Below are 16537 nucleotides of genomic sequence, written 5' to 3' on the forward strand. Positions count from 1 at the left end.
ATCTTTAAGAAGGGGGACCGGAGGGTGTGTTCCAACTACAGGGGGATCACACTCCTCAGCCTCCCTGGGAAAGTCTATGCCAGGGTGCTGAAAAGGAGAGTTCGTCCGTTAGTCGAACCTCGGATACAGGAGGAACAATGTGGTTTTCGTCCTGGTCGCGGAACACTGGATCAGCTCTTTATCCTCTCCAGGATACTTGAGGGTGCATGGGAGTTTGCCCAACCAGTCTACATGTGTTTTGTGGACTTGGAGAAGGCATTCGACCGTGTCCCTCGGGGTGTCCTGTGGGAGGTGTTGCGGGAGTATGGGGTGTCTGGCCCATTGCTACGGGCCATTCGATCCCTATACAACCATTGCAAGAGCTTGGTTCGCATTGCCGGCAATAAGTCGGACTCGTTCCCGGTGGGTGATGGGCTCCGCCAGGGCTGCCCTTTGTCTCCGGTTCTGTTCATAATTTTTATGGACAGGATTTCTAGGCGCAGCCAAGTGGCGGAGGGCTTTCGCTTTGGTGGCCTCAGAATCTCATCTCTGATTTTTGCAGATGATGTGGTTCTGTTGGCTTCATCGGGTGAGGGCCTCCAGCTCGCACTGGAACGGTTCGCAGCCGAGTGTGAAGCAGCGGGAATGAGGATCAGCACCTCCAAATCTGAGGCCATGGTTCTCAGCCGGAAAAGGGTGGAGTGCCCCCTCCGGGTCGGGGATGAGTTCCTGCCCCAAGTGGAGGAGTTCAAGTATCTCAGGGTCTTGTTCGCGAGTGATGGGAGAAGGGAGCCGGAGATCGACAGACGGATTGGGGCTGCAGCTGCAGTAATGCAGACGCTGCACCGGTCCATCGTGGTGAAGAGGGAGCTGAGTGTAAAAGCGAAGCTCTCAATTTACCGGTCGATCTACGTCCCTACCCTCACCTATGGCCACGAGCTGTGGGTAGTGACCGAAAGAACGAGATCGCGGATACAAGCGGCAGAAATGAGCTTCCTCCGAAGAGTGGCTGGCCTCTCCCTTAGAGATAGGGTGAGAAGTTTGGCCATCCGGGAGGGACTCAGAGTAGAGCCGCTGCTGCTCCACATCAAAAGGAGCCAGCTGAGGTGGTTCGGGCATCTGACAAGGGTGCCCCCTGGGCGCCTCCTGGGTGAGGTGTTCTAGGCATGTCCCACTGGGAGGAGGCCTCGGGGCAGACCCAGGACACGCTGGAGAGATTATATCTCTCGGCTGGCCTGGGAACGCCTTGGTGTTCCCCGGGAGAAGCTGGAGGAGGTGGCTGGGGAGAGGGAGGTCTGAGCCTCTTTGCTTAGGCTGCTGCCCCCGCGACCCGGCCTCGGATAAAGCGGATGAAGATGGATGGATGGATGGATGGATTTGGAGACCGCATTTGGAGACCGCATTTGGAGTACACTTCAGATTGGGACAGATCGTTGCGTCGCTGTGACGTAATAGGTCTCAAAATGCGTACTCTGAAGCGTGCGTTCACTGAATTGAACCACAGTTTCCTTTTTTTCTTTCCCTCATTTCAACTTCAACTTTATTTGAATAGTGTGGCGACCCACTAGAGGGCTCCACTCACACCCAAGCTGGGAGGAAGGGTTCTGCTGTGTTTGGGCGCAATATGCTCAGTTCATGTTTGGAGGTGAATAAAGTTGGAGTGTAAAACTAGAGCCCCTTATTTCATGTGTCACATGCCTCCATAATAGCACATTTAAAAACTATAAATGACCAAAGTGCTTTACAGGCTCAGCTAGCAAAAACAATAATAAGGGACACTAGAAATAATAGAGTAATCTAAAATAAAATAAATTTTTTTTTACTAAGCACATTACTCCTCCTCCTCACTGAGTCTCGTCTTGTTGTGCCGGTTCTCCTATGTTGTGCCGTGGGTTTGTGGAGTGACTGTTTCCTATGTATAGGTTCGAGCATTTCTCAGTGCACAAATGGATCCTGTCAGTGCTCAAAGGGTGGGTGCGCAGTGGCCCTTCGATCATTCCATCCACTCCATAGTACGTCGACCCACTGGGAAAATCCCCCACATGCCGCATAACCAGTCCAGGCCTGTCCTCTTGTAATAGCAACAAGACACTAATGTGACAAGTTAGCCATAGTTATTTCAGACTAAAATAATCCATCCATCCATCCATTCGCGTCCGCTTATCCTTTTTAGGGTCGCGGGGGGCGCTGGAGCCTATCCCAGCTGTCATAGGGCGAGAGGCGGGGTACACCCTGGACAGGTCGCCAGGCTGTCGCAGGGTGTACCACGCTAAAATAATATTTTGTTATATTGAACAAGTATAGCACAATTACCTCCAACATTTCCACCTCTGCAGTATACCAATGGCACTTCTGTAGAGCAGCCATTATTAGCATTTTCCTGTTCAGCTGTATGACATCATTTCACGACTAGCATGAAGAACTGTTGCTAGCCCAAAGGTACTGCTCATTTTCCTAAGAATCAAGAAACTGTTGCTAAGGTGTGTACCAACGTAAAGAAGGGCTATGCCATTTACGCAAAAATAATTACTACTACTACTAATAATACATTCTATTTATAGGCACCTTTAAAGAACTTCACGGTCAACTTACATTAGTACAACAAAATAAAAACATAAGATAAACAAATAAAAAACAACTATAAAAGTTAATCGAGGTAAAAAACACAATAAGACCAAGTCATAATAAAGGGTATGCAATTCTGAATAGATCGGTTTTAAGATGTAATTTTAAACCAGAGAGTTTGTAGTTGGCAGATCTGGTGGAAGTGCATTCCAAGGACTCGACGCTCAAGCTAAAGGCTCTGAGCCCCATGGTAGTGAGGCAAGCAGGTGTAACAGACAGAAGGGAAGCTGAAGAAGAGCAGGGAGGGTACGCATGGAGAAGATCAGATAAATATGGAGGAGCGAGGTTATGAAGCACTTTGAAAGTAAGAAGTAGGAAATTCACTCTTAGGTGAGCTGGAAGCCGATGGAGCTGTTTAAGAGCAGGTGTTATTTGTTCAGTGGATCCAATTCTGGATATAATATCAATATTTTGAACTAACTGCAGTTTATGGATGATTTACCATAGAGAAGAGAATTACAGCAATCCAAAACAAGATGTGACAAGAGCAGCGACAGGTATGGTGGTACTGTTTGGAGTGAGTGAAGGGCGAAGGCGGTTAAAATTACTAAGATTAAAATAAGAAGACCCTGTGATATTATTTCTGTGTGCCTTTAAGGAGAGAGTGCTGTCGAGGATGAAACCAAAACTCTTAACCCAAGAGGAAGATGTGATGACAGAGAAATAAATACAAAAAGAAAAGACATAAAAATAAGGAGTTTGGATTGATTGGCTAGCACGAAAAACAATGACCGTTTTATTTATTCATATTTACTGTTGAACCAGTCAGAGCATAATGCAATAATTTGCATCGGGCTTACGCTACAGTTACAGGAAGTGACAAAAGAAAATGCACTATAGATTACTGAGTGCTGAGTTTCAAAGTAAGTTAGTAATAGTTTAAAAAATAATTCAATGAACACATTTTTCAGTTGTTCCAAATGTAGCCCCAACAAGTGTCAGCCTTTACAAATCAACAGTAGCTGAGCAAATCATATGAACACATGTAAAAACAAACCCAACATAGGAATGTCAGCACTACCTGTAATCCCGCCCACATCCTTAACAGAAAGCGTGACGTGAGTAATAATCTCACCTTTGTTGTCATTTGCGGCACATACACAGCTGTATACACCACGGGCTACTGAACTTTAAAGGAAGAAAACCAGTAGCCACTGCTGACTTTTCAAACAACTTTTGCTGCTCGAAGAGAGATCAAAGGACTTTGATGAGGCAAGTGGAAATAAAAATGCTAGTGGTTTATTGCTTAATGTTTTAGAGTGTGTCTCAGAGAAAGAGGAGCTTCTGGTTTAACAAGTGAGTGAATAACACACATGCACGCACACAGTGTGCCAGATGAAATCATTAGGAAATGAATGAATTATGTGCAATAGCTTACAGTAAGCAGGAGGCATACATACCACAAAGAAACAGACTGTTACATATTAACAAATTATGCAGTTTTCTTTGTCGTTCATTCTCAGGATCTTTAACATTGTGAGAATTCAAAGAGCCATAAGGTGTACTTATAGCAACACTTAAAACCATAATAATCATCTATATCCCTGACACACCTTACATTCTATACCTCTCTACGTCTAACGCCTAAAGGTACTATTCATTTTCCTAAGAAACAACAAAGCGCTTCTAAGGTGTGTGGGAAGGGACATGTCACTTATGGATAGGACGAGCTCAGACTATAGCCTCAAAAGTCCTCAAAACCAGATGATTTTACAGTCATGTTTACACCTTCACTGAAATCTATAGACAATAGTGTAAATGACACTAGACAGCAAGAAACACACTGAAACCACATTTATGGCAATGTTTATAGATTTCTAAGCAGTGATGATACTTCCTAAAAAATGAAAGGAAGTCAGAAAGATCTATCAGGAATAAATACTGAACCAGTTAAAATGATTTTAATTGCCACTAAGCACAAGATTTCTCATTAAAATGACAAATATCCTTTATTAATGTGCGTGACAGAAAAAAACAAGTTGTATTACATTTTTTAACATACAGATACATACAGGTAGTAAAACTAAGCATGTCACCTCCATGTTTTTATTTTACTCCGTTTTCGAAATTCACGAAATTGTTCCTATTAGTTTTTAGAGTTAGAGGTTTTTTTAAGTCTATTTTTTTTTATTTTAGTTAACTAAAAAGTTTTTCACGTGTAGTTTTAGTTTTTAGTTATCTATAAATACCTTGATGCACAGTATTGTTTCAGTCAGTTTCCATCTTGTTCAAAAGTCTAGTTTTTATGTACTTTTTCTTCAGTGTTTCTTTAATTCTAAGTTTAGTTTTAGTTCACAGTGATGGTCTGCCCAACAGAAAATGACTCAGTAGATTGATGTGAGTTGGTGAATGGCTAAAATGGGAGTTGAGGTTTTGCTAATAGATTGAACAAAATGACTTTTCCCCATTTCACATTTAGATATAGAAGGTAATCTTTTTCCAGATTTTACAACGATTTTTTCAGGCTTTGCTGTGCTTTCTTTGAATTATGCAGGAAGACACCACACTGGCAGGTGAAGATGCCGGCCTCTGCTGGGGCGCTAATGGAACCTCAAATAAAAAGGAAACTTAAGAAAGTTGTCTTTGCTGTTCTCTGATGACCGCTTCATTCACAAAGCACATCATGACAAGGAAGCTGTCCAAAACTGATGACCAGCCAAAACCCCTCTGGGAAACCCTTTTGTTTAATAGTTGTCTTTACATTAACTTAATATTTCATATCAGGACTAAAGACATTTGTACATTCAAATAAGTCTCTAAATAAAAAATTGAAGAGCCAAGATGGTTGTGAAAAAGTGGTTTCAGTGTCAGATGTGGAAGTTGTTGCTGGTGAACACTTTATCATGTGGCCTGGAGGTGTGCATGGCTGCCGGGACTGTCTACATCCCACCTCTACTGCTACAGGCCGGCATGGAGGAACGCTACATGACTATGATGCTTGGTAAGTGGAGGGGAAAAAAAATCACATGAGCATTACAATTTTATAGATGTTCCGTTTGTGTGTTTGAAACATCTGTTTGTAGTTTGAAGCACCAGTGCTGACAGTGCATGTCTACAACTACTAACTAGGAAATGTATTCAAATAGCTTCATTTAGTTTTGTCATTATATAATGATTTTTCATTATCAATAGTTTTCATATGTTTTTAAAACTAGCGGATCTTAGGTAGCTTAGTTTCAATAACGACTTTGATCCATGGACAGAATCAAAGATGGGCGTAGCAACTGTGACATCACTTGTTGCTTTGTCAAGTCTTGTTTTTAAGCCTTACATTGAGGTTTTTCACAGTTGCCATATTGGTTGCCTGATAATAATGGTCGTCTCTGGTTTTAAAACTGACAGCATGCAGTTTGATCAAAAACAAGAAAAGCAATAACACTGGAGGACCCCGAGTACTGTGGCTATTCATTAGCAAGATAGCAGAAAGCTAATATTTATTAAGCTAACAAATGGATACACCTAAGTCCTAAGTTAAGCGGAAAAATGTAAATAATGTCTTTCTTGCTAGCTAACTGTCACTGGGCGGGCTGTAAACCTTTCCCAGACTGTTGGTAACTGTAATGTCGTCAGTGCAGATAAAGTACGACTACAACAGAAGTTTAAGTGCATTATACCATAAAAAATAATGACTAGATCCCATCTGATACTTCCCTGGTAAATGATTGAGCTTTAAAGACCACTAAGAAGGTTAACAGGGTCTTTCTTTTTACCAGCTGTGACTCCAGTTTTGGGCTTGATCTTTATACCCATGATCGGCTCAGCTAGTGATTCTTGGAGAGGGCGCTTCGGTCGACGCACGCCCTTTATCTGGATCCTGAGCCTGGGAGTTTTGCTAGGCCTGCAAATAATTCCCCAAGCCAGGCGGCTGACTCTACTGATTTCACCACAGCACCCTCACTGGGTGCAAGCCGGCATGCAGGCTGCAGCTGTGTGCCTTGTCGAGTTCTGCGCACAGGTGAGTAAACTTTACAAGTAAAGTTGTACAAAAATAAAAATTATATACTCAGTTATACTATTAATTCTTATTCTCGTGCTTCTTGGGAACTAGATGAGGGATTAACAGGGATCTCTTCCAGGGGTCCAGTGGTAACCAACATGGATAGAGCACAGTCTCGTGTCCTTTTTTTAAAAATCCTTGACATCAGTTCTTTGCTTTGATGCTTCGTGGATCTGGAGTCTGTTTACACACTCACCCCACGAAGAGCAAAGAGGTGGAGCCATTAGCAAGTCAGTGAGCTAAGGGGTAGAGAAAGAAAATGTTTTTATATTGTTTAAAGCAGCAGTGCTTGTTCCTGTAATCACCATTAAAACCTTTACTGGGAAAAAGCTAGCGGCAGTCCTTCAGAACCTGTTTAACAAGCACTGACGTGAAGAAAAGTAAACTTTGTAGCTGCTCAATCCACCGCTGTTTGTTTTACACTGAAAAGGGAAGCTACAGCTGTTGTAATAAAATATGTAGATGGACTGTTAACCTCTTAAGCCCCAAGCCTACCTGATCTCCTGCCTTTTGCCTCAGTATCAGGGGGCGTTGGGGCTTAAGAGGTTAACTTAAACCATGTTTAAATCAGGCAGCATGCTGAAGGTTGGCAGCAGCCATCCTTTGATACCTGCAGCAAGCAGGGGCGAATCTAAAGTGGGGCATGGGTACTAGATCATACACTATTTCAGTGCGCCCCAGGGTGGCTGTGGCTACAATGTAGCTTGCCATCACCAGTGCGTGAATGGGTGGATGGATGACTGGATATGTAAAGCGCTTTGGGGTCCTTAGGGACTAGTAAAGCGCTATATAAATACAGGCCATTTACCATTTACCATTTATTTCAACACTTTCATAACATTGTTTTTCAGATTTAAAGTGAAATAACATGAAATATATTCATAAAATTATATTAGTATTTTTTAAAAAAAGAAAATACTAGCTTTTTCCCACAGGCCAATAAAAATGCTCATGGAGCAGTAAAACTCTGAGCCACTAACCTGGGGCTGTTAGGCTGGACATTATTAATATCTGCACCCTGAGGCTACGTCCACACGTACACGGGTATTTTTGAAAACGGAGATTTTCTGTTTTCGTTTTAAAAAATAATCCTGTCCACACGTAAACATAGAAATGAAGGAAAATGCTGCTAGGAACATGCCAAAGCAGCAGGTGGCGCTAGATTCCTAACCGTGCACAGTGTTGGGGAGTAACGGAATACATGTACCGCCGTTACGTATTTAAAATACAAAACATGAGTAACTGTATTCCGTTACAGTTACCGTTTAAAAAGGTGGCATTCAGAATACAGTTACTTTGTTGAAATAAATGGATTGCACTGCGGTACTTTCCTGTTTCACTTTGTCGCGGGTCAGGACTGTTTGGGTTTGTTTGACAGCTACGTTCTGTTGTTCCAGGCGCCAGCGTTACGGTTGCCATGGTTACAAGGCGACGCTCTCTCTCTCTCTGCGACTGTGTGTTTCCTGGGTGAGAGAGCGCCTTTTCGTTGTTGTTGTTGTTGTGCTAAGCTAACAGGCAGAATGCTACAAGCATAGCTCTAAAGAATGTAGCATCATGGGCAGTGTAGTCCGTGTTGCAGGGAGAATGGACTGCCATACACGTTATGTGTCTGTGAGCGCGAGGAGGGAGAAAAAGGGAAGTGGAAAGGTACGAGTTGTCATCGAGGAAAAACCGGAGCTGGAAGCATGTAAATATAATAATAACCACTGCAGCCAAGAAGAGTGCCTGACGAGCCCAGTTGTAAGTAAGCTATTAAGACTCGACTGTACACCGTGTTCGTGTTTTCCTCCGAAATTAACAAGTTCCGTTGGAGCAGTCTTTCAACGCCTCTCTCCGTCTCTGGCAAGCAGAGTTGACCCACACAACAAAGTAAAGCTATTTTTCGGCTACGAGCCGACAGGGACCCCGCCGTATTAGTCAGAGGTCCCTTTACTACAGTTCGGAGTCGCGGACCTTCAGTAATAGTAATAAATCACACAGCAATAGTACATTCACGTTGTTGTAAAAAGCATGATAATATATTAAGTAATCCAAAGTATGCAGAATACGTTACTGTCATTGAGTAACGTAACGGAATACGTTACAGAATACATTTTGGGGCATGTATTCTGTAATGGAATACATTTTAAAAGTAACCTTCCCAACACTGACCGTGCAGAAATGTTGGCCAATCAGAAGTCTAGAAGCCTCGGTGGGAAATAGTAAACAAGGCTGGGGCATAGAAGCAGAACCGAGTCTTATGTGTGGAGGGACAGTAACTGTGTGTATATGTAAGCATTTAAACACTGCAGAGAGTACAGTTAACAGTAACAGTATTGTAGAAATTCATTTCACCGAAACAATAACGTGGCGCACAGTGTGACGTCAAAAAAGGCGCACACCTTTGACGCTGCGTTTTCTCCGTTTTTCTCGTCCACACGTAAATGCAAAAATGGAGTTTTCAGAAATATCCACCCAGGCCGGAGTTTTTAAAAATCTCCGTTTTCAGTGACCGAAAACGCCGTTTACGTGTGGACGGAAGGTGCAAACGCATAGAAAAATCAGCGTTTTCAAAAATACCCGGGTACATGTGGACGTAGCCTCAGAATGTCTGTTTTCAACTGCACAAAAAAAACGAGTATTTCAGAATGCTGAAATACTCGTTTTTCTTCATTCCAGCCATCACATACACGTAGGCACACAAACATGTACAATAACACATTCACATGAACACACACCTAATCTACGTCATCCAGCAAATACAGTACAGTCAGAAGAAGATATAGAAGATAGAATATTTTATTGCTAAATTAATCAATTTACTGTATGAGATTCTCTGTCCCGAGGCTAAATTTGTAGTTAATGTAGTTATGAGTGAGTTTTTGTACCCCTAAAATCAAATCTAGACCTTCCTGGTTCACTTAATAACTTTGGCAATTAAACACTTGTATTATTATTTTTTATTTCTGAAAGAATAAGTCTTTGGTTGAGTATCATAATTACATGTATCAGCTAACTCTCAGGTTTCTCCTCAGGCCTGTCTCACCCTACTGCTTGCCCTGCTGTCAGATCTGTTCCCCGGGGAGGAAGAAAACCGAAAAGCATTCTCAGTTAATTCCCTGATGACAAGCCTGGGGGGATGCTTGGGGTAAGCCACTTATTATCTTTTCTTCCTAACTGGTTGTGTCTCATACTTCATTTCAGTTCAGTTATATTTATACAGTGCCAAGTTACCTCAAGGTGCTTTATATTGTAAGGTAAGACCCTACCATAATACAGAGAAAACCCTAAAATTCAGATGAACCCGATAAGTGAGCACTTTGGCGAGAAAGTGGAAAGGAAAAACTCCCTTTTAACAGGAAGAAACCTCCAGCAGAAGCAGATTCAGGGACGGGCAGCCATCTGCTGCAACCGGTTGGGGGTGAGGGGAGAAAGACAGGACAAAGACACATCATTATATTAGCTGTTGTACCTATGGTACAGCTGTATTAATAGTAAGATTTAAAAAAATTCTCCAACAGGCACAATACAGTCACAGCATCCAAGTAAGTGAACAGGCCTAAAAGACCTAATATTTCAACATTTAAAATGTATTTTTTCCAGGTTTTTGCTTCCTTCCGTGGACTGGAGCCAGGTGCCCATAGCAGTATATTTGGGAGGGCAAGAGGCTTTTGTTTACACCCTGCTCACCCTCCTATTTTTTGGCTGCCTCCTCTCCACAACCTGCATCAAGGAGGAAGCAGGAGTCAGAGGAGAGAGGAAGATTCTTGTTCATCCCCCTTTAAAAAGTTTGGGGAGCAGATGCTGCCCGTTCCCCTTCCTACTTCGGCCTCGTTGTTTACGTGATGTGCTGTGTCGACGTGCAGCAGAGGGTCTTTCAATGCTGCATCATTTGTATGCGGTGTGCACACATGTGCCACAGGTCATATGGAGACTTTTTGTGGCAGAGGTGTGTAGTTGGATGGCACTGATGAGTGTCATGCTCTTCTTCGCTGACTTTATGGGGGAGGGATTGTACCAGGGAGTGCCGGGTGCAGATCCAGAATCACAGGAAAGGAAACACTATGATGAAGGTAGGGTAAGTTCTTCCAACCGTTGAAGTCAGTCAGTGAGATTATGTTTTGCATTAAAACCACTTGATTCTTGTCCAGGTGTGCGCATGGCCAGTCTGGCTCTCTTCCTGCAGTGTGCAGTGTCGGTGCTGTGCTCTACGCTAATGGACCGCTGGGTGGCTCTGCTGGGAGCCAAAGTGGTATACACTAGTGGGGTGGCTCTTCTGCTGTTGGCCACCACCGTCATGAGTGTCACAGACAGTGTGATGATGGTCACTGTCATGGCTGCTGTGACGGGGTACACGCTCTGTGTCCTGCAGGTGCTGCCATACACACTGCTGTGTCTCTATCACTCAGACAGAAAGGTTAGTTCTTACTTACACAGTGTGCAGCCTTGTGTTTGATATAGTGGGAAATCTGCAAGAATGAAGAATGAATATTCAGGAAGTCCAGTGTTTGTGAGGAAAAGGATACAAAAAATCTATTAATATTTATCTGTTGGAAATAAGAAGCAACAAAATCAAAAGAAAGAATATGAATATCTGCTCTCAGTCAGGTTGTTCTTTTTAACATCAGCACTGATCCAGAATTTTACATTCGGTGCTTGGCTGCCATTTATAATTAAAGCTTACATTTAGCTCGTAACAGCTCTGTTAAATTTACCATTGCATGCATTTTCCTTTGAGAATTAAACCACTTACAGTCATGGTGAAAAGAAAATGCATCCTTTTAAATCTTAAACGGTAGAACTGACAGAGGGTGTATTGTCTTTTTACTGTATAGCATGGCATCACAGGAACTTGTTGTGGATGCTGCTTCAGCACTTGATGGGTGTATATGCCTGACCTTTTTGGGGTCAGGCATCTTTGGGGCATAATTACCATTGTTACAACAACTAAGAAACCACAAGGCAAGTCAAGTTAGCAGCTAACAGTTAGCATGAGACAAGCTACCTGCCTGCTGTTAACGATTCCTCACCACCAACTTTCTGTTACTACTGGATGTAAATCACAACTGGCTAATCACCATAATTTATATTATTTATTTAATTGCAATTAATATACAATTATAAATAATTGTTTTCCAAATTATTACAAAGGAAGAGACACATCAAAAACTATTTTAAAGCATTTTCTTTTTTATAGCTTCAAATTGGAGCCAGCAATCGGTCCTCAGCAACCCACCTTCAGCTGTTGATTGGTTTTCGCAGCCTTTAATCACACTGTTCAGTCTGGTCAATTATTCAGTCATTAAATCTAGCAGGCTGGACATTGCTAGAATGGTAAATGGACTAGTATTTATATAGTGGTTTTCTACTCAAAGTGCTGTCTTACTACTAGCCCCATTCACCCATTTTCACATGCATTCATACAAGCACCATTTCCTGTGCCTAAGTGCTGGTAATCTAACAGTCACACACACACTACTCTGATGGATGCATCAGGGGCAACCCAGGCTTTAGTATCTTGCTCAAGTTTACTTTGATATTCAGACTATTAAATGACTTATGCTCTGATTAGTAGACACATACATATACCAAGTAAAATCACGAAACATAGCAAGTCCCCCTTACATCAGATGATATTGTTTAGTGATGACAGTGAATGTAATTGGTAACTTTTTCTCTTTAAGATTTTCTTCAAGTCATCCAGACCCAGACCTCTTGACCGGACTGAAAGTAATGACCCAACACTTGCTAAGCCTGTTCCCTCATGTGGTCCACCTGCTAAGCACCAAGCTGTGGGGCTGATACCTCCTGTGGCAGAGCCCTCTGTTGAGTCGCCACATCTATCACTTTTGGTGGCTGGAGGTGATAGAGCTGAAGCAGACTCCACACAAGTCTCAAACAGAGGGATGGGCTTTGACATGGCAATACTGGAAGGCGCGTACCTTCTCTCCCAGGTATGGGTGGGCAATTGGAGCCGAATTAATTGGTGGTGTACCTGATCTCATTTCATGCGATATAAAGTATATTCAGATCTTCTTTGAACAGCTAATTGCATTTATTGATCAGTTAAGTTAATCAGTTGGAGTTAATCAAGTTAAATTATACCAAATCTCGCCGCTTGGTTGGCTTCTTGAAATACTCCTGGTGTCACTGCCGGACAGTGTTGGGCAAGTTACTTTGAAAAAGTAATTAATTATAGTTACTAGTTATTTCTTCAAAAAAGTAACTGAGCTAGTAACTGAGTTACAAGATTCTAAAAGTAATTAATTACTTGAAAAGTAACTATTGTGTTTCTTAAAAAAATGTTTAACCCTCTGGGGTCCAGGGTATAATTGGCCATTTTTAACTACTTTTGATGTTTCCTCTACATTTCACCTTTAAAAACTCTTTACTTTGCTTGTTTGGTATCATTGTTTTCAGCACAACCTCACGTGTGTGAATTTACAGTTATGTTTTCATTTTGACTGTATTACCACAATTGATCTAAAATCAGACAAAAAACATAAAGTCAGAGTAGAAAAAGTGATTTTTTTACTGTTACAACCACAAACATGTTTATTGAATCATATTTCATAACTTTAAATGCAAATATAAATTGTCAATTTTAAAATCATATGCACAAGTTTTGTAAACAACAAAGTTATTTGAAGCCTTTTACCCTTTTTTAATAACCATTTCAAACTATTTACAGAACAATCAGCTGTTCTGCATTCAATAAGATGCCACACAAATTATTTGTGCCACTCCAAATATTTCTGTCCACTATAAAGGAGAACATCACAGCCTGATACCTGCAGGCCTGACAGCAGCTGCTCCTCTCACTCCTCCTGTTTTTCACCTGGAGACAGCAGTCGCCTCATTGTTCTGACACACAACACAAAACTATCCACAACACTCACACACTAACTACACAAGACAACACATTAACTACACACTCCAAACACGCTAAACGTCACAAATCCCTCACATCTTAAAACTCGCTCTCTCTCTTTTTCTGCTGTCTCTCTCTCTCTCTCCATCACTCTTAAAACTTCCCCCTCTTCCTAAACATCCAAATGTCATGTTGCCATATTATTTTTTGATTGGTCAACATGGTGCATTTTTCCACCAACACGAACGGGCTGTTTTTTGTTTTGTTTTTTTATTTTTTGCTCATAAGCAGAGAGTGCTCGCTGCGCTGTCCTTAGAAAGTAAACGTGACGAAACTATTGAGGAAAAAATGCAGTGTATATATTGTTTATCATGTCTCTGGTTTTACGTGGCCTATCAACACAATTTAAAAACTGGTATATATCACCTTGTTGCTTTGTCATCTTGAAGTGGTCATGTGATTGGCTTACCACGACTACTTTATTCTTCCTCAGTCAAACAGCAGCACTCATGCAATTGTTTTGCCCCCTTTGCTTCTGGTGTTGTGCCAAAAAGTGATCGTCTACAAGAAAGTGATTGCCGTCCACGGTAGCGCGCAGATTGCTTACATAGACAAAAAGAAACGCCGTTAGTAACGCCGCTACTTGTAACGCTGTTATTCTCATCACTGCTGCCGGATGGCTGGTGTGTTTGAGGAGTGGACCCGAAAGTAGATACACAAGGGACAGGACTAAAGTTTAACAAAAAGCGAGCCGTTCATTTAGGCTGATAACTACCACAAAACAAAAGCGCAGGGGTGAGAAACTAAATGATAAACTGAGAAAACTGGGAAAAACTAACGCAGGACATGGAATTCTAACGATAATCATAAATCTAACATGAACATGACCAGAACCTGAGATAACTAAGACTAGAGAAACATCCATGTAGCATGAGGTTAGATGAACAGACAACCCAGCAATGAACAAAGGGAGACAGAGGACTCAAATACACAGAAGCATAATGAGGGAAGTGGAAACGCCTGGGGAACACAGCTGACACAAATGAATACGACGCCACAGGGGAAGCAAAACCAAACACACTGAACACGGAACAAGAGACTGTCAAAATAAAACAGGAAGCATGATGAGACGTAGACTGTGACAACACGAGCTTGACAATAGGACATGGAACATGCAGACATGAAACACAAGGGCATACGAGGGCACGGACATAACTAAAAGTTTTACAATGGGGGTGTCCAAATTCATGGGCTGCATCCTCCTGAGGCCGCATTTGTAGGCTGATTACGTCACAGCGATGCGATGAAGGCTGTCCAAATTCGCAGACTCCTCCGAATGCAGCCGACAAATGCGTCCTCCTTTTTCCCGAATTTGAAGGATGGGTCGGGTGTGTCCTTCGTGGCCCAACCTATCCCAGGATTCATTGCGCAGCCCAGCCAGCCCCCGCAGTCTTTCCATAGTTTATTAAACTCCACCGAGACAGCGGTGACGCAAAACTGAAGGCTAGACCGTCCAATTTCACTACCGGTCTACCCGCCCTTCATAGGAAGGAACAGGAAATGACACCTAAAAAAGGAAGCATGGGTGATAACATTAACTAGACTAAAACCTAACTACTTTATAAACACTAGAACTTAACATTTCTCTAATACCTCATAAGAAGTCAAAAATACAAAACAAACTCAAAATGCTGGATCACAGAGCCCTGACACCTGGGCACTTATTTTGGAAGTCATGCTGAAAGATTATCTTAACTTTCATTTCAATGCTTCAATGCTCCACGGGACGTAAAACCTGATTTTAAAAAGTGAAAAGGTTTTTGTTTTTTTTTTAACTTTCTTTCCCCCTGGAAGTTAAACTTTTACCATCATCTTTGCTGCTGCAGAATCCTCCCATAGATTTGAATTCAGGATTCTCTGAATACCGTACCTCTCTTTGATAATGTCTCTGCAAATACTTTTAGACAGTTTAATCAGGTCAAGCAATTAAGACAATTTTGCGGTTAACAGAGAGATGAAGATGGGCTATTTTACAACTCAAGAGGACTGCTTTTTAAATTGTGGTCATGCATTTAAAATGCTGCTCTTTTCATCTGCTTACCTGCAGTTGCTGCCAGCCATGTGTCTCGGTTCCATAGTGCAGCTGACTAACAGCGTGAGGGCGTACATGGCCTGCGCCTGCTGCTTCAGCCTGCTGGCTTTGCTCTTTGCCAGAAGAGTTGTCTACAGCCACGCTGACCTCCAGTGTTGATCGAGTCTCCATCAGGAACATCAGCCGACGCAAGAGTCATGTGCTGGAAACAGTGGATCCTGAGTGTTCTCGTGTGGGGGAACACAGAGCATTCTTCAGGTTTTTATAGATATTCAAGGATATAAAGCAGTCACAGAAGAATCATGCTGCCACTTTAAGATCATACCACATGCCAAATGTAGTGTCTTTTTAATACAATAAGGTCCATGAATGCTGTGTTTCCGTCACTCTTATTGTGAGTGAAATGACACAGCACACAGAATAGACTGTATCAAATAACTTTGTTTTTTGTATTCTTGGATAAGGAACGACAGGGAATGATATCCTGCCGTGTGCTGTTGCTAAGAAACAACACTGGAGCCTTGACACTCCTTGTGTGGTGCATTCTGCTGCAGTCTCCTCATCCATATGCTCAGCTTGGCTGCTATGGAGATTCATTTACAGCTAGCATGTAACCTAATTACCCAGTGATTAGAAAGCATGTTTAAAATACCTTCCTTCTGAGCCGTGTGTTCCAGCCGTTTGCGGCCGTAGTGGTTGTAGTCTTACGCATGATGGGCTGAGATAGTATGGTAAAATGAACTCTCCACTCCCTGTCCTTCTGTTGTAGAAGAGGGTGTGGACAGATCAATATTGACTTGAGCTTGAGTTTACAATACATCTGTGCAGTCTTATCTACTCTGAGTCCACGTGTGCATCCAGTATAACCAGGGAGGCTGAAATATTGCACTGATGTCATCTTTCTCATCAAAGTTGTCTGGAAATTGTGCAGCTGAAGGATTCCTTTAAAAGGGACAATGAGCCAGTACCTTGTATTTATTCATGTCATTATCTT

The 16537-nt window shown here is 42.2% G+C and overlaps 1 protein-coding gene across 1 annotated transcript; it reads left to right on the forward strand.

The window, feature by feature from the left end:
• The first annotated feature begins 5355 nt into the window (after nucleotides 1–5355).
• Nucleotides 5356–16197, forward strand: slc45a3 (solute carrier family 45 member 3). Its single transcript, XM_080892347.1, has 7 exons — nucleotides 5356–5545; nucleotides 6318–6559; nucleotides 9616–9728; nucleotides 10184–10653; nucleotides 10732–10997; nucleotides 12265–12534; nucleotides 15559–16197. Exons 1-7 carry the CDS (start codon nucleotides 5386–5388, stop codon nucleotides 15700–15702), a joined length of 1665 nt encoding a protein of 554 aa, XP_080748473.1. The 5' UTR covers nucleotides 5356–5385; the 3' UTR covers nucleotides 15703–16197.
• The last annotated feature ends 340 nt before the right edge of the window (nucleotides 16198–16537 follow it).

This window comes from Rhamphochromis sp. 'chilingali', assembly GCF_963969265.1.
Source record: "Rhamphochromis sp. 'chilingali' genome assembly, chromosome: 9".
NCBI lineage: Eukaryota > Metazoa > Chordata > Actinopteri > Cichliformes > Cichlidae > Rhamphochromis > Rhamphochromis sp. 'chilingali'.

Coding starts and splice junctions, on each gene's coding strand:
- slc45a3 (XM_080892347.1), top strand. CDS start 5,386: ATGGTTGTGAAAAAGTGGTTTCAGTGTCAGATGTGGAAGTTGTTGCTG. Junction 9,729..10,183: donor AGCCTGGGGGGATGCTTGGG/GTAAGCCACTTA, acceptor TATTTTTTCCAG/GTTTTTGCTTCCTTCCGTGG. Junction 10,998..12,264: donor TCTATCACTCAGACAGAAAG/GTTAGTTCTTAC, acceptor TTTCTCTTTAAG/ATTTTCTTCAAGTCATCCAG.